The 18,389-nt window shown below is 40.7% G+C and overlaps 1 protein-coding gene across 1 annotated transcript; it reads left to right on the top strand.

The window, feature by feature from the left end:
- Nucleotides 1-1,373: 1,373 nt before the first annotated feature.
- Nucleotides 1,374-18,246, top strand: LOC134082871 (uncharacterized). The gene is made up of 3 exons (XM_062538896.1): nt 1,374-1,420; nt 5,389-5,488; nt 16,056-18,246. Exons 2-3 carry the CDS (start codon nt 5,409-5,411, stop codon nt 17,860-17,862), a joined length of 1,887 nt encoding a protein of 628 aa, XP_062394880.1. The 5' UTR covers nt 1,374-1,420; nt 5,389-5,408; the 3' UTR covers nt 17,863-18,246.
- The last annotated feature ends 143 nt before the right edge of the window (nt 18,247-18,389 follow it).

The following is an 18,389-nucleotide window of genomic DNA, read 5'->3' as shown; positions in this document are numbered from 1 at the left end:
ATTGGAGGTGACAGACCAGTGTTATCATGTTTTAGTCATTTTAAGAGTTTGAATTGCACCACCCTCATCAAAAAGTCCTTTTGGATTTCAATAGGATTTAGGAATCCTGCAGAGTGAAATAAGGGGAGAACAAGCATGACAAAACAGTGACATTGAGAGTGCAACACTAGGCCGGGCCTTTGATCAGTCACACGTCTTTGATTAAATTCACTTTACAACCTTATTACCTCCGCTAAGGAGGTTATGTTTTCATCGGGGACCGGCGTATGTTTGTTTGTTTGTCTGTTTGTTTGTCTGTTTGTCTGTTTGTTTGTTTGTCTGTCTGTTTGTTTGTCTGTCTGTTTGTTAGCAGATAACTCAAAAAGTAATGGATGGATTTCGTGATTTTCAGCTAATGTCAGGCATGACCCAAGGAAGAAACGATTACATTTTGGGAGTGATCCGTAACACCGTCGGGATTCCGGAGCCGTTTATGTGTTTCGCTTAGTGGTGTAATGGCATGGTATGGCCACGTGGTGGCGATCGGAATAGTTTAGGTTCAAATGTATGACAGAGAACAGTGCAGGCGGAGGTCTGCGCTCTCTGAGTGCTTTTCTAGTTGACTTTTACAACTGATAGGGCTCCATCCTATTTGTCCATTCTATTTGTTCCGTTCTATTTGGAAGTCTTGTGCTGGCTGCACAAGTCTAAAGTCTAAGCCTCACACAAATAAATAGTAGCCTACGGTTATGGTTATGGTTATTTAGCAGACGCCTTTGTCCAAAGTGACATACAAATAAATAACAATACAAATTAAATTAACAATGCACAATTATAAAATAGGGAGAATAGCAATATTATCAATAAAACAATCATTTTTAAGCACTAACCTAATGAGAAATAAATGGGTATATTATAAATTTTCTGAATCGTCAGAGTGCCTTGAGTATTGAAGTTGTTGGGTTTTGTGTCTCTGGTGTTCTTTCATGCCATGCAGTAGGTATAAAAGAAAGCATACTGTTTAGGTGGAAATTGTGAGAAAATTGTGAAAACATTGCGATTTTTTCTTTTATTTTTGTCCAATTTTGTCCAATTGCCCAAATTTGGGGCCGTAGCTCAGGATTGTCCAAAATAATTCCCAAAATGTGATTGGAATCCTGAGGATTTTTTAGGGCACAAAAAGTGATGGCCTGAAAGATGATTTGGACTATTGTTTATTTTCCTCACATATAAAATTGGACAGAACATTTTCTTTTCTTTCTCCTCATATCAACTGTAGTGTACAGTAGCCTAGGCCTTGACTTGTAGGCTATTGCCTACTCCACACCACCAGAGAGCACACATTATTTTCCAGTAGACCCACTTTGCTCCTGCGCTTTGGTGGCGGCAGAGACACTGTGGTTGGCTCTGCAGGGAAGGACTGCGCCTGTGACTATACCGCGTATGTTTTACAGTTGCATGTTTTTATTGTTCCAAGTGTGTATACGGATCAACTTATCATGAGCAGCAACCTCACGTGCATCCAGCAGGAAGCGTACAGTTCGCGTTATCAATGTATGCGGCAATGAGTGCGTAACGCGTTCGCAGGATAGAAGGTAGCTACCCACCCAGCTAACAGTTGAGTAGTTGACACCAAAGCAGAAGACAGTATTGTTTTGTCTTCGTGTTGCGTACAGTTGTAAATGTTCAGTGTTGCCTGTTCAGATTTCTCACACAGTCATACCTCAACGGCGTCCAGCAAACGTGTGTCGCTATTAGCCCAGCAAACTGAATGAGCTAACAGTCTGATTTCAGTGTTTAATTTATTGTCTTCGTTTTGCATCAGTGATTCTCCCAACTTGGCTATAATTCTCGCACTGGAGCTAGACAGCCAAAAGTCGTTAACATTTAGCGATTTGCGTTGCAGTTTGCGTTCAGTTGAAATTGTCCAATGTACAGTGGCTAGGCCTAGGTCTTGCACAAGGTTGATTTTCGGGGGCACTGTAGGCTATGCCATGAAAGTGGAACAGTTGAGCCTACACCTGTGATAATGTAATGTGGTGGCACATGGTTAACATTGTTTAGGCTACTGATTGTTTATGTTAGCCTTCTGGTTGAATAACAGTTGGTCTAATCTCTTGTGTTAATTAAGAAAATAATAACTGGACTTTCACGCACGATTATATGTCACAGACCACTTGGTGCAAACAAATAGGCACTTTACCTGATATTAACGTAAGTTAAGTGATAACCGTAAAAAATCGGTGCTTTCATAATACAAATAAGGAGTCAGCTCCTTTCTGCATTGCAGCATTTGTTTGCACCTACAACTGCATGGCTGGTTACCGTTTGGTTACCCTAAAAACGCCCACAAATGCCTGTATGTTTGTGAATGCTTGGTTGGCATGTCTTTGAATGGGAGTTCTTGTCTTTAGTTTTTTTTTTTTTTTTTTACAGGTGTTCAGCAAAATCAATCTAATCAACAAAGAAAGACCTCAACTCAGACACAAACACTCATTAACATTAAATTCTGAGCCCACACATGATAGCCTATTCATGGGTTTCATCGGGTCCATTTCCACAGGTGTATTAATCAAGTATAAGATCAAGTGAATGCAGACTGTATGGTGCTTTATTAACCTTGTCGAAAGGGACCTGATGAAACCTATGAATAGATCAATGAATGTGTTTACATGCAAACTTAAAAAAACATATTACTATCGGGGTTTTGTAGTTATCTGGTTATTCAAGTGCTCACATAGGCCCTAAACAGAGTACACTGATTTTCACTGATTGTATTTACATGCACACTAGAAAACCTATTACTGGTAATGATAGGTAACAGAAATAATCTGTTTAAGGTGTTTGCATTTAAGAAATCCGAAAACCAAAACCGAACAGATTTACCTGATTTAGTCAATTGTCGGGTTTTTCTTCAAATCGTGACGTAAAATTGTCATCAAAACTTGTCATGGCTATGGGATTTGCGACATACAAATAAAAACAATACAATAATTAATTTAGTGAACAATGAAAAAAATTGGTCAGACTACATAGGGAGAATAGCAATTATAGGTTAGGCTAAACAACAATGTCAATTCAAGCAATTAGTCAAGTAAAATAAACAATGAAAATAAAGGAGAATAGCAAATAAACAATAATGCCCATTCAATCAATCATATAATAACAATGGAACAATAAGGCTATAAGCTGCAGTTGGCAAGATGTGTTTGGTCATATACATTGAAACTGAGAGTATGCTTTGACAGAACAACATAAATCAACTGATTTAGGAAAAAACTTGGCGCTTCTACATCCACCTAGAGCCTGTTTTTTTGCAAGAATCCACAGCTCCCAGTTGTTCTGGTCCAATAAGGGCAGGGCTGTACAGTCATTGCAGATCTGACTGTCAATCACAGTTTGTGCACAGCCCCTTACAAGCATAAACTCGATGGGAGGGTGCTTGGTGGTAGTGGGGGAGTGGCATGAGAGTTGTATACATTCAAAATGTTGGCTAAGTCCCCTCAATTTGCCAGACTTATCAACTGCAGCTTTAAGGAGAATAGCAATATAATAAACAACAATGTCATCAGGTTGTTGGTTACTTTCTGTTAATTTGTTAAACTGACTTCATGTTAGGCTGCTTTGCACAGTGGTTACACGGTTACTACCAGCCATAGACGGTCTATGCCACCAGCTGTTACTGAGCTGTGAAGATGGTGTCGTTTTTTTACCGTTTTTTCATATTAAACTACGTTATTCCCCTAATTAAGACGAGTTGATACATACCTCCCACGTTTCAATGCGTGCACTCACTGGCTCTGGCGCGCGGCGCAACTTTGATAGCACTTAGCTATCACAATGCATTCATTAGGATCCAAACAGAGATGAAGTTAGAAGCCTCCATGTTTTCCCTATTAAAATACAGTTGCACGAGTAGTCACACGACCAAGTATGGTGAGACAAATTAAAATGTGGTGCATTTCTAAGCAGGTAAGAGGGATAACTATAGTGTGTGGCGCAGTAATATCCTCACTCTTGCACTTTCAGTTTCACTTTGGAGTGAGGATATTACTGCGCAGAGTCTAAGTGCTCCCAATATTATTCCGCCACACAATATAATTATTAGGGCCGGGACTTTAGCGCGTTAATTACGATTAATTAATTACACAAACATTAATGCGTTAAAAAAAATTGACGCATTTTAATCGTATGCCTATTTATTTTTGCACCGCGGAACGTTTCTCACTGGATGAGTTTCAGACGGACCGATTATACTGGAGCACCAAGTAACGCGCATGAGTTTGGTTCAGACAAAACAAACAGTGGCACAGTGAACATGAACAAAGAAGCTGATGTGACCGCGTTGGTTGGCCCCGTGGATGGGAAATGTTGTTACAAAAAACGAACGGATGGAAGCGTAGATAAGAGCATGGTTGTGTGCAACCTATGCAACAAGGACGTATCACCGCAGGTATCACCTCAGGGCAAAACATAAAGCAGCTAGCTGCTAGCGTGGACAAAGTATTGTGATACTCCAGACACTTGAGGGAAACCTCTGAGCTTTATTTATTAAACAAATAGCAACCGAGTTGCTGTTACAGCCACAACTCACGCTTATAACAGTAATCCACCGCACCTAATTCCATGTCCAACTTTCATAGACCTAAAAGAAACTTCACACTCAGAACCGCATACAAGCACACACGCACACACGTAAACTCCGCCCCCCAGTTCCCCTTAAAGGGACACAACAATTTCATGAACTCAACTCAAGGTAACAGGTGACACAATTAACAGGATATCACAGTATTATAGTTTACAGAAGGTCTACCTATCTATAGGCTACATGAATTTCTGAAATGTACTAATTCTAAATATGGTATTGCTACACTTTATGGCAAAAATTGCACTGGTCTGTTGGACTTATTAATAAACAATATTTTTGTTGCTTAAGCTTAGGCCTATGTATTCAGTCATCATCCAATAGTAGGCTATACTAAAAATCCATGTGAAAAAAAAATACTTCTCACTGTTCTCAGGTCATATATTTATATACAATTAAAATGCGATTAATTTCGATTAATTAATTACAACGCCTCTAATTAATTAGATTATTTTTTTTAATCGAGTCCCAGCCTTAATAATTATCCCTTTTACCTTTTTGGTTTTCATCTGGGTTTGTCAGTTTGTTTGGCTGTTTGGCTGTCTGTTTGTTAGCAAGATAACTCAAAAAGTAATGGATGGATTTTGATGAAATTTTCAGGGAAGGTCTGAAATGACCCAAATACTTCTCAAATGAAAAGACACATTACACACATTTTGTTTTAAGGGATGGAGTTTTCCAGTTGAAAAGACTATTTATTTTGAGTTTCATATCTGTGTTACATGTCTCTAACTATATTTTTCTCCTGTTCTTTTTGTTTTTAGGTGCCCCCAGTATTTTATGGATGTACACTGAACCTTGTTTTCAACATCTGAAAAAAAAATGTTTGGACTTGGAGAAACCAGATCTCCGGATGCTCCACCAGTAAAGTCATATCAATGTGTGGCTTGCTCAGTAACATTTCATGGTTTGGCATCCTTGCTAGTGCATCAAGCAAGTCATGCCAGTGAATTTCCAAATCTACCACCACCCCCTTCATGCTCCAGATGTGGAACTGTTTTTGGTAGCAGGGACCTCTTAAAACAGCATGTGTGTGCTTCCATCTTTCCGTCCACGGCCCCAGATTTTTACATATGTGATTGTGGAGAGAAGTGTACAGATTTCAACGCTTTTCAGGCGCATAAAAAATCCCACCAAGGAAGTTCAGGCCAGAGTCACACTGAGACACACCAGTCAGGTGTAAGTCCACAGGGCTTGAAAGAGGAACCCTCAGCAAAGGCAGTGACCAGCTATCCCGTCCCACATTCCTTAGCCAGTACTGATGTCAGCTTGACCTCTAGCTCTTTACACATGCCACCCAACAGCAGTGATTCTAATGGGATGTCTGAAATGACCTTAAATGAGGAGTTGGCCACAGAAAACAGAATTCCCAAACACAATTCAGAATTTGAACTAGAGAAAGCCTTGGACCCCGCAAAGCTTGATTTGCCATTGGTCAACTTGGGAATGCAGAATAATATCTCACCAGATACTGAGGTTGATGAATATGCACAAGTCTTGAAGAATTCTGTGACCCACAGTGACAACACTGAGGTTCTTCAGAATCGAAATCAAGATGTGAAACCAGCCGCCAATAAAGTAGTAATGAAAATATTGGCAAACGCATACATGAACATTAAGAAGCCACCTGAGCTTAAACTGGGCTCAGACAAATTAGACGGATCTTCCAGTGATGCGAGAACACCAGGTGGGTCAGATATTACATCACCCCCCAAGAGACGGTTAAGACCCTCCGTAAGAAGGCCTTTCCACACTTTTCCACGCATGGTGTATTCTATGCATTCACCCAAGAAACCAACTGTGTCTGTGGCTAGGAGATATTGTCCTGTGGTTCTCCTTGAGACTCGGCAAAGGTTTGTTGCCAGTGATAAAGATGTCGCAGGAAATTACCAGTGTGGGCAGTGCAAGCGCATTTTCAGTGACTTAGACAAGCTCGTACTGCATCATGCCTTGCACAGGAAAGAAAGGCTGAAATCCTGTCGCCGATGCAAGCAGCCCTTCATAAGCACATCTGGTGCTGATAAACACACCTGCTCCATAGCACCTGTCAAGGACATCTTCAGCAAGGGGAAGATATCACCTAGCTCTCCTAAACTGCACCTTAATGCTGCTCAGCCACCTCGGTTTCACTGTCATCTGTGCAATCGCAGCTATACACGCATCTATTCTCTCAAAACGCATAAGTGTCAGTTTATTTCCTCCTTGACAGACTCTGCTCAAGATCCTTGTGGTGTTGTGGAGAATGATTGGCCAGACATGGAAGTTAATGGAAGCGGTGTGAACCCACTCAAGTACATGAGTGTTGGTATTGGTACAGGTGATCATCATCAAGTGAAGAAAGAGGTGTTAAATGCAGAGTCTGTCAGTGTGGACAAACATCAAACAGAACCGAATAATGAGATTTTTTTTGAGGTTTTACAAGATCCTTTTGAGGATGGAAATGAGTCTGATTCTCCTAAAGAGTCATTTAGTCCACATTCTGCTGAGTCTACAACATCTGAGCCAAAAGAGATAGTCTTAGCAGATGACCATGTGCCGACTGACACAGTTGAGCATGTTGGAACAGAACATCCAGATGATGATGATGATGATGGTATGTGCATTGAAGACCAGGAAGAGGAGAGGGAAGTAATCTCTCCAGTGGAGGAGGCTGAAATTGATGTGTTAATTGAGGCAGATGAAGATGATCACAAAAATAATGTGTTACATCAGATGTTGATTGAAGGCAGTGCCGTTTCAAAAGCACAAAATAAGGACATTCCAAGTGCTCTTTCTAATGCGGATGTCAAGCGTTTTACTTGTGGACGCTGTCACAAGTCATTTACTCGCAACTATGGTCTGACTAAACATTTAAAGATTTGTGTTGGGAGAATAAGGCATAAGACACAAGTCTTTAAATCTAAGAAAGTTTTTGATTGCATCCAGTGTGGCAAGACATTTAGTCATATGGACAGTTTAAAAATTCACAAGAGAAGTTGTCAGACTGGAATAAGAATGCAGAATGAACCATCAGGGTCGTATAATACAGCCAGCCAAGACAATGTTTTTGTCCTGCCACCACTCTCTGAGAGTCCGTCCAACAGGCAAGAGCCTACCGCTGAAAACAGTGACAAAAGCTGGGGGATTATGTCACTGCCATCGGTGCTTCCGAGGAAAGTGACTTGTGAGTGTGGATCGGCCTTCACATGCCCCAGACGTCTTTTTGAGCACTTGCAAATGCATGCCCAGGAGTCTTATATTTGCCCCCAATGTGGCGAAAACCTGCAGTCATGGATGAAGTATGAGGCTCATCTGAGGTCACATGTGCAATACCGACGGCAATCGTCTCCTGAGGATCAGTCACAGCCGTACCATCCTGCACCATTCCAGCAACAACAGTCTTTTGTGATAAGTCAACAGCAGCAGTCCACTGCACAGCTAAGCAGCCGCCATCCATCGACCCCAGCACCTTGTAGCTGCCCTAAATGTTCCAAGACTTTTAAGACACGGCGTTCTCTGCTGAGGCACATGAGGTTGAGTTGCTATGGTGAAGCCTCTGCACCCAAGAGATATGCATGCTCTCGTTGTGGGATGTCATTCCTTTCGACTTACACACTAGACTTGCACATGCAGAGTAACACATGTACATCTTCGGTCAAACCAATACGCTGTCCTGTGTGTGTACGTTGGTTCACCTCTGTGGAGGGGCTGAAAAGGCATCTAATCACTCATAGCCAAGACAAAGTGTTCACTTGTCGTTTGTGCCCACGAGGTTTCCAAAGGCCAGAAGATTTGGAAGTTCACAAAAAGACTGCACATGCTGTTGGACAAGAAGAGCAGGAGTTGCAAAGTGTTGAATCCAGGGAGGAAATAACCATAACCAGTAACAATAAACTCTTTAAATTCTTCCGCTGCAATATGTGCCCTCGAATGTACCACAGCATGAGATCTCTGAAAGACCACCGAAAGAAAGTCCATAGCTTGCTTGGAGGAGGCCATGTAGCACAAACAAGTCAGAGTTTACAAAACAGCCAGATGAATTCTTTCCGCTGTCAGCTGTGCCAGAGAACCTACCACACACTACAGTCACTGAAAAATCACAGGAGGAGAGTCCATCGCATACTTGCAGAAAGTCATGCTCCACAAAGAACTGATCCCTTAGGAGCTGTGCAAAGCAGCTCATCTAACCTCTTCCGATGTCAGATTTGCCATCGTGCCTATCCTACTCTCAAGGCATGGAGAAATCACAGAAGAAGAGTCCATCGAATTCTTGGGGGAGGACCAGAGATGCAAACAGGTGAATCTCCCAGGTTTATGCACAGCCAGGCACCTGCTTTCACCTGTCAAGCCTGCCGAAGAACCTTCCCATCTCTGCAGTCTCTGAGAGACCACAGAAGGAAGGTTCATCTCATGCCGGGAGGGATGCTTGGCTCTCAGATAAGTAATGCTGTGGATGTTGCGCAAGACAGCCAGCCCATGGTTTTCAGCTGTCAGATCTGTGATCGAAGCTACAGCAAACTGCAGTCATTAAAAGACCATAGACGGAAGGTCCATCGCATACCCGGGGGTCTGATTGATGTCATAAAGGTAGAATAGATCATGTGAGTGTTTGAACTTCTATCCATTCGGCCATATGATGATAGCCTGTCCATTGTGTCCGTTTCCACCGCAACTTTCTTCGTTCTTCTGTCAAACTTTGCCAGGTGCACACAGTGATCTGACACTTAAGTCCTATTAATATGGCCTAGCCACAAAAGAAGACCTCCCAGTTTTTTTTCAACTGTGAAATACTCAAGTATTTCATCCCTGATTATGCCAGAAGTACAAACATCCAATTCAGAGCAAAGAAAATCTACTTTTGATAAATTCTGAGGACTTTTCCTTATTCCCGACCCAACCCAAAGCACCTGAACAATAGCGTTTTTCACCAATAACCTTTTTAAAACGATCTTATTGAAGGACTGTTCATTAGAACAGAGTTGTAGAAAAGTTGATAACCTAGAGCAGTAATTCTTAGGGTTCTGTAATCTGTATATTATGTGATTTTATTTTATTTTTTAATTCTAGAAATTAGCTCCATATATGTACATTGATGTTCAGCTGCAAGCATCTGCTGTTGATATTTTGCCAGCATTGGTGATTTAACATGACCTACCATTTTGTGTGCCAATTTTGTTCTTGTAAAATCTTCAGTATCTGTCATATTGAACCAGATATTATGTAAATACAATGTAAACTTTTTGTATTTGTATCATTAAGAATGCTGTGGAATTACGATGTTTCTTAAAAGATTTGTATCCAATCTTGTTCATGTAAAAAAAGAGAGCAAGCGAGGACAATAAAAAACATGTACATCCAGACCCTCTTCTCAAATTTAGGTTCACCTTGAATATATTAATCATATATTTACAAACATTAATGCAATAGTAATGTGGTTTATATTTGTCATTACAGTATATTGTATAGTTATGTATTTGAAAATCAACCAATGCATGAAATCATATAGCAGTCTAAAGTGCAAACACTACTGTGTTTTGAAATTTTAGGGCTCACAGACTAACTGGTCTGGCCCTCAATTTCCCATGGTCATTAAGGCACGACCCATATTTTAGTGTTCAAGCCAACTGATATGGTGAGCTAGGTGGTAATTGGAACATGCTGATGTTAGGCAGATTTGTGTATGTAACTCCTGGTGTACCACCAAATCTGCCATCTTTGCTCATATAAGGAGATCCAGGTCTTAATTGAAGCTACAGTAAACAGCTATGGCAAATTAGCTCTAAGGTAGCAAAAATCTGTGTTGCATCTTAACGTATCGAAAATCACAGTACCCACACAAAGGTGTACTGGGGACAGAAGTGGGTAGGACAAAATGTGTCCTTTTCAGATTTCTTCATCCCTACAAAAGTTTAAAAGGTGTATTCCTTCAAAATTCCCATATTATTTCCGCAATAGGAAACATCTTAAGATACCGGATCTCCTTATATGGGCAAAGTTGGTAGCTTTTTTGGAGGCGGACTTCAGAGGTGTATTATTCCTGAGCGTTGATGTTCTGCCACGTTTCATTATTGGCCAACTTATTTTTCTTGAGAACTTTAATCATCAGTATTGACATGATCGTCCAATTGGAAAACATGGTTTCCTATTCCGTGGTTCCCTGCAATGTTGCTCAAAAAATGTTCCTTGGTGTGAATAACACCATTTAGCACTTACATGGTACAACATCAAGCATTCTGAGCGTGATATTGACAATGTCAGAGACCTCATTTTCCGAAACAGGCCTACCGTAATTTCCCGACTATTGGCTGCGGCTTATTGATTTTGCTCAATTTCTTCAGCTATGAGGTTAATACACGGGGGCAGTTAATATGGTATTGATATGGTTTTGTTTCTTTTAACTTGCATAAAACACTATACTGCGGCTTATACACTATGCGGCTACGGGAAATTACTGTATTTGTGTACCATGAGTTGTGGTCTTTATAGGCAAAGAAAAGCAGATGCTCTCAAATACTGTCCATTTAATGAACAGAGTGTACTGATGAAGGAGATTAAATAGGTTATGCAGATTTAGAAGGTTTGCAAAGTGATTTCATGCTCCCTTTAACGAGTAGTTGTAGTTTTAATTTTGAAAATACAAAAATACATTTTGTTTTGATACATGGTGTGGCTACTGTATTTTGTAGTTTATTTTGACATACTTAAAATTAGGGTATTTGATGTTTTACTTGAGATACATTTCCCTCTTTTTGCCCAGCCCTGTCTTCCTTTGTAGGCCAACACTACCACTACCCTACTACCCATAGGTGTCACTCCATGTCAAATCACATAAGGTTGTTGCTGTACCACTCAAGATTTTCATCTATATCAAGAATGGGCCCCAAAATCAAGGCCTGTAAAATATTTCTGTTCAAATTTTATTCATGATATATTTTCAACCCTTGAAATTATATCAGTATTACAGCCTAGAAATCACATTGTCTGGTAAGCCATGTTTGGGCACTAATAGAAAATGTTATTCATTGGCAGCCCAAACTTTGTAGGGTGATACAAACATGTCCTCAGTGTGACTGAACCATTACAAGTCTGAACGGCATTCTCATTGATTGGCCATAGATTTGGAAAAAAGTGCAAAATAAGATTAAAATGGTATGTGGCGTATAGGCACTTGAAATCTATGTGAAAGGTATGCATTAGTGTACAAATTGCCAATGTTATACCATAGATAAACACACAGTCAAAATCATTGTTTTGCTTTAGGGCAAAGAATGAACACCCATAGGTTAGCCTAATATAATCAAGTAAGTGTATTTAGAAATATGGTAGGCCTACATAATTTCCACTTTATGCACGAAAAGACTTGACTGAGCTATCCCACATTAATGTTCATGTTCCTACTAGCTACACCACAACATTTTAATCCTATGAACATAACCAAAAAATGCAATCACACCTAGTTTTGTCTTAATATCTATGAGGCTGAGGATGGGACTAGATTCACATTGAGGTACAGTTTTTCTCAGTCGCTTTGGTACATTTCTTGAATCATCCTTGAGATTTGCAAAACGTAAGTGCATTTCTAAAAACAGTTTATACAAATAGCAAAACACCATTGATTACCGGCAAAAGTCAGTTTCTTGCTCAAAATCCTTAGTTCATCCCTCAAAATTAAATATCTGTGTCAATGAACATGTCAGTGCATCAGAATGACAAGTCATTGTGTACAGATAAGACAGTGAAATGGCTCAGTCCTGTTGTCAGTATAACTATGGAGGGATGTTCAGATTATGGCTAAAATTTTGATGACATTTTTTGTAAATTGTAGGATACACCTATGATTGCAAAAGACTGGACAAGATTCACATTTATGCTTTTACAGTTTTTTTGTTTGTTTGTTTTTACTGTAATTTGTTGACATACTATGGGTGCCTCTCAACTTCTCTCCTCGATGCTCGATCCTCCAGGTTCGCTCCCACTGATCTAATTGGATAGCCAGACTATCTCATTGTTGCCGCCCCATCATTCTTTATGTAGATCAGTGAGGACGAGGACCGAGGAAGGAAGGGAGGATGTTTAAAAGACTAAATGAGAGGTGCACTATGTCATTGCGATACAGAAAGCAAAAGAAAGCACAGCATAGTACAAAGGGGGGAAAAGTAGCCTATGTGACCATAGGACAATATACCTTGGGGAAGCTGCAGTGCTGTAGGAATTACAGTTCAGTCTTCCCACACCTCCTGACGTTCCTGTCTTTTGGGCCACACATTTTCATATGAAAACTTGTTCAACCATTTTGCATAAGTAGCCTAAAGCTGCTATGAACTATGCCTAAATGCTGTGGGGGTGAGACTATTCAGCAAAGTTGTACATAATAATTTGCATGGATGTACCAAAACATTTGCAACTTGTTCAAAGAAATGAGAAACTGCTTTTTTTTATGTGCACAAGTGACACAATGATGTGAAGATTGAACAGGTAGTTTTGAGAATTTCAATTCTGAGCTGAGAAATGCACCAAAGCGACTGAGAAAAACTGAAAGTTTCGATCCACCTTAAATATTGCAATTTTGTACCGCCAGGGGGCAGTGTTGACCGCAAATCTGCGATGACAGTCATTAGCTTGCCAAGCTGTATCAATCTTCATGTAGGCTATTTGTTGCAGACCTCAAATATTATCTCAACATAAATGAAATATTGTATTTGCAGACAAAACAATGGTTGGTGTCATGTGGATACAAAAAAATAATAATAAAAAAATGTAGGCTACAAGACCCTCATCACCAGTTATGCACTTTCCCCATATCTAGAGCCTAAACCAGTGACCATGCAGTACAATTTCTTAAGGTTCAATAGGAATACTTTTCAAAGGCCAAACATGAGGCCTTTGAAAGATGAGGCATTTCAGAGAGCGTAAACTTGATAAACCAAGGGTGAAACATATTTTTCATATTTGATAAACAAACGGAGGTGTTTCTTTCACAGACAATAAAATATGTGTCTTTGCGTGAGCAATGAGCGTTTTGCCATTCAGGACGTGTGTGGCACTAGTGAGCTTGGTTTTGCATCTAACACACAGTTCCGTTTGGAGAAGAAATTTCCCTCTTCAAAATGGCGGGTATTGTCTAACGCGTTGCTGACTTACCGTCTATGGTTGCTGATGTGTAGTGTAAGTTATTGTTGTTACATTAAGTATTGGTTAAATGTATGCTTAAGAAGGTCGGCCTTATACCTTACAGCCAAATACTTTTCCGTCTGCTCTGAAATAACTTAAGGCCAGCTATCGCCTAAAGGGGCTGCTAGAAATAGCGACGAGCTGATGTGTAACTTATCGGGTTTGACTAGTTTTGTGTTTTTAGATTAACTTTACAATGATGTGCATATTGACACATTAAGTTTGGATGTACAAGTGTGGGCGGTAGCAATAGGGGTGTGGAAATAATCGATGCATCGCTGTTGAAGGTTGGAAGGTTATGCATCAATACAAGGAAGTGATCTGCTAATCAATTTATTACACAAAATGCATATCAATTGATTTAGACAATTCATTCATCAGCCCATTTCAATATATGAATGAATAGTTGATTTACAGAAAACACAAACACGAAGACCTGTATGTCAAAGGCTACTGTATCACAAACAATTAACGAGACTTCCCTTAATGAAAAGTTAACTTATGCTAATGATACACAACAAGTCAACATTTTGAGCAATGTTGCTTGGTAGTGTTCATAAGTAAATGGTTCTGGCACATTCCTGGCTATCACCAGACTATAAGATCAATCTTTTGAGATTGAGTATAGTCTGGGGAGTCAGCGCTGTATTTCTGCTGCACTAGAGGCCTGATCAATGGGCATAGTTCAAATGATTCTGTGCACTTGGGTGCACCTGGTGGATAAGCCAGTTTGTGATTGGTTCCAGCAAACATGGACAGGAGCAGGAGAGATAAATGTGCAAGTTCCCAGCCTGAGCTCTGAGCTGCAGGGCAAATTGCCGGCAGATCTGGCTGGGTTTACCCAGTCTAGCACATTCCCATTGATATTGAGCAACATTTTTTTTCTAGAGAGCTTTAATCATCAGTAGGCAAATGTTTATGATCATCCCATCAGAACACATGGAACTGGTTAGGTGGTTGCCCGGCAACTTTGCTCAAAAGGTTGCCACATGTATTCATAAGTACACCTTTACAGTAGGCAGAATCTTCAGATGGTAGCCAGGCAGTAGCCTATATGTGGAAGTATATAGCAATGTAAAAATAGTTGCATAGTTTATGCATTATAATAATAATATTAAAAGTATTGCATGAAAAATCAAACATAACTTCTGAAATGCATTTAGCAGCAAAGTGTATTTGGTGAGGTATTTGATCATTTGTTAATTTTCTGCAATGAAACTGTAAAAGGTTTTGAATAGAAAATCCCCGTTTGGTAGCTCAGACAGCTGAATTTACTTAAAGGAAAACTCAAGCAGTTCCAAATCTAGGGTCTTTATATAGACTAATGAACATTCAATCAGTGCAAACTTCTAATAGTCCAGTACTGAGATCAATTGTCTTCAATCCTACAATGTTTGGGCAGGCTAGAAATAATACTTTTTATGGTCTCCAAGGTAAGGCATTTCTGAGAATGTAAAAATTATACAAAATCAAAGGTGAAAATGTTGTAATTTAACAGAAATATTTTACAGGTCTTAGTTTTGGGACCTAAGTCAAGGTTTAAGCAATAATTTTCCTGTCTGATTTCACCCTAACTGCTCTCTGTTCAGGGATTCAGACATCAGCAGACCAGTGAATATTCACTCCTATGAAGATAGCCTTCAAATATCCATACTGAAACCTGTAAATGCAAAATGTAAATCAGGTTTATAGGCCAAGTATACTTGTGTATACAAGGAATTTGGTGTGTGTGTGTCTGTGTGTCACAAGTAAAACCACCTTGAAATGATATCTATCATCAGAATCTCTGTTTTCATAAACCCTGAATGTGCCTTGAATCGCTATAATGGACCCAACCAGCATGAATGGATTTAGACGTTCATGCTGGTTGGTTAGCTACACTTTGAGGTGCTGTATCCACCAATCGCATTTTTTGCGCCGAGAGCGCCCTCAACCTCCTTTTCTCGGTGCTTCGAGAAGTGTTTATTGTTGCTATGTTACCAAAATCAGAGACAGTTTATAACGAGAAGTTACATTGACAATCCCGGCGCTGTTCTAAAAGTTGAACAGATTTCAACTTTGAGCGCTCTGAGCGTTGCGGTAAAAAACAGTCAGCGCCGAGAGCTTTTTTCCGCTGAGGGCGCTCAGCGCTGTGAACGCTGAGCTACATAGACTTTATATTGAAAATTGACGCCGTCGGTGCAAAAAACGCGATTGGTGGACACAGGGCCTGATTGTGTTCACATAGATTTGCTACAAACTGCTATCAAGCCTGATGTCTTGTATGTCTCATGTTTTTCAGTAACATCAACATGGCTACACTGTCGTACCAATCATTCCAGGAGCCACAGATGAGTCTTCCCATGCCCTGGAGCATCTCTGAACAGACACAACCCACCTCTGTGTTTTGCATCGCTTGCGAGCATAAGTTTCCAGACAAAACGTCATTGGAGGACCATGCATGCCCAGCGGTCAGTTTCATTTGCTCCTGTGGGATGGGGTACACTGATTATGCTCAGATGCTCCTCCATCGAAATACCCACAGTGATACAACAGCTCTCCAGTCAGATCACGTCAGCATTATGAAGAAAAGAAATCAAGGTGCACGGCTAGGGGAGATGAAGCTTCGGATGCTTAAAAGTATAGATCGGGAACTGCAGCATGCACAGAAGCGCAATTTGTTAATGCCCTTTACAGCACAGATGAAGTACGCACCACCTGTCATTCCTGCCTTAAATCTCCTTGCCCCTCCCACATTATCTGCAGCACCTACTATGATTGGACTCCCTCCTCCTGTGTCTTCTTCATACGCTCCCTATCGGCGTAAATCCTACTCTTCGAAAAACATGCCCTCCACAGCTCGTCCAATGCCAACTGCAGCTCCAGGCGTTCCACAGTCATGTGCCACAGGGAACCTCACTCGGCAGTTTCAACCAGTTGTGCTTCTTCGGACCAAGCAGTTGTTCCATGCCGGGGGCCCCTATATGTGCGCAACCTGCAGGGTCATTTTCTGGGCCAAGAAATTGCTGGTGGAGCATATTGTTTCTCATTCATTAACACACATTCATGGTTGCTGGCGCTGTGGACTGCTGCTGCTCGGTAATACTCCTCTCCCTTCCCGCCATTCATGCGGTGCATATTACGCAAGCAACAGAGACCGATTCACAATAGGTCATTTTGTTTGTGATGTTTCCACTGATCAAAAACAGTTGTCTGTATCGCGGTGTCCACATTGTCCGGCAGCCTTTTACCAACCCTGGCATTTGCAACGACATGTAAGAAGCAGGCACATGGACAAAGACGTGTTCAACGTGTTTTTCCCCCAGATTGAGATGGATAAAGGAAAAACTCAGATAAAAGCACAACAAGCTTTGGCACCAGTGAGCTATGGGCAGGCGATCAGAATGTCACAACAACAGCCTGTAAGAAAAATTACTGAAATGCCAGGATGGAACCTGATGAACGGAATGGTGAAGCACACAACGGGCCAGCCTGATAGGAAGATTCTACAACAAACAATAGCCAGTATGCTGATGACGGGGAGAAATGTGGCCGAGACAGGAGCACTGAAGGTGGCAGAGACAAGGGTAGAAGACTTGAAGCAACAAGGGACAAAGGCGGTGGGAATTGTGCCTGAAGAACAGACACTGAATCAGATGAGTTGCGCTATGTGTGGCAAGAATGTCAAAACTATCCAGTTGCTTGGGCAGCACTGGTGCAATAGAAAACTGACATTGTTGAGGCAGGATGAACTGCAGAGTATGCCTCTCAAGTGCACAGGTGCGTACAGAGGTTCGCTTGGTAGGTCATCCCCTTACCCTTTGGTGGGAAGAGACTCTGACGGGATGGTGACACTCCGCCTACAGACTTCCCATGATACAGAGACATGTGAACCGATACTTAAGAATATTAAAGCAGAGCCTATTGAATTGAGTTGTACTGCTTTGATGAAGTCTGTTGCTGTGCAAACTAAAGCAGAATATGATGATGGGAGTTATGATGCAGCAATACATTCTAGTACAGCTAGTTCCTGCCCCAACAGAAGTTTGACTGTTGAGGAACAGTTAGATTCAAAAGATAATTTGGTGAAGACAATTTGTGAAGTGTAATGAATCAAAAACATTGAGTTTCTGATCCATGATGAGGGGAAAATACCTCAAATGGAACATTGTATGCCATTGTATTAAGTAGGAAAGGGCTGTAAAGTGGGTCATATCCATGGTAGAATATCAGCTACTGTATGACAAGATTGCACTGCTTTTTGCCACACATTGTCAGTCTGATATTTATACACCAGGATCATCTTTTGGTGAAATGTGTAACTTATTGGTGCATTAGAAAACAAGTTTTGCACAGTTGCAAAAGTGTACACGATGCACAGTTTTATTTTTATTATTATTGTGAACATGAATGGACCCCTCTCAATTTTTGAACGAAACATTGCTTCAAATTGCAATAGTCTGTTTCTAACTAAATAAAGTTATTGAATTGTATGTATTTGTGTTTTCCTTCAGAGCTTCCTGTAGGAACACCCAAACTGTGATGTGTAGGCGAATCCTTCAGCTAGCTAGTTAAAGAACCTGAGATGTTAAACATAGTTGTGACCTCTGGTATGCATGCCTATCTCTTACATCTT

Source organism: Sardina pilchardus, chromosome 6 (assembly GCF_963854185.1).
Source record: "Sardina pilchardus chromosome 6, fSarPil1.1, whole genome shotgun sequence".
Lineage (NCBI taxonomy): Eukaryota > Metazoa > Chordata > Actinopteri > Clupeiformes > Clupeidae > Sardina > Sardina pilchardus.
Note: the sequence above shows the minus strand (reverse complement) of the source record. Positions and strands in the feature narration are given on the sequence as shown.

Excerpts from the sequence above, each read along its gene's own strand:
- LOC134082871 (XM_062538896.1), top strand. The coding sequence starts at position 5,409 with ATGTACACTGAACCTTGTTTTCAACATCTGAAAAAAAAATGTTTGGAC. Across the intron at positions 5,489-16,055 it reads GATCTCCGGATGCTCCACCA|TAACATCAACATGGCTACAC; the intron begins GTAAAGTCATAT and ends CATGTTTTTCAG.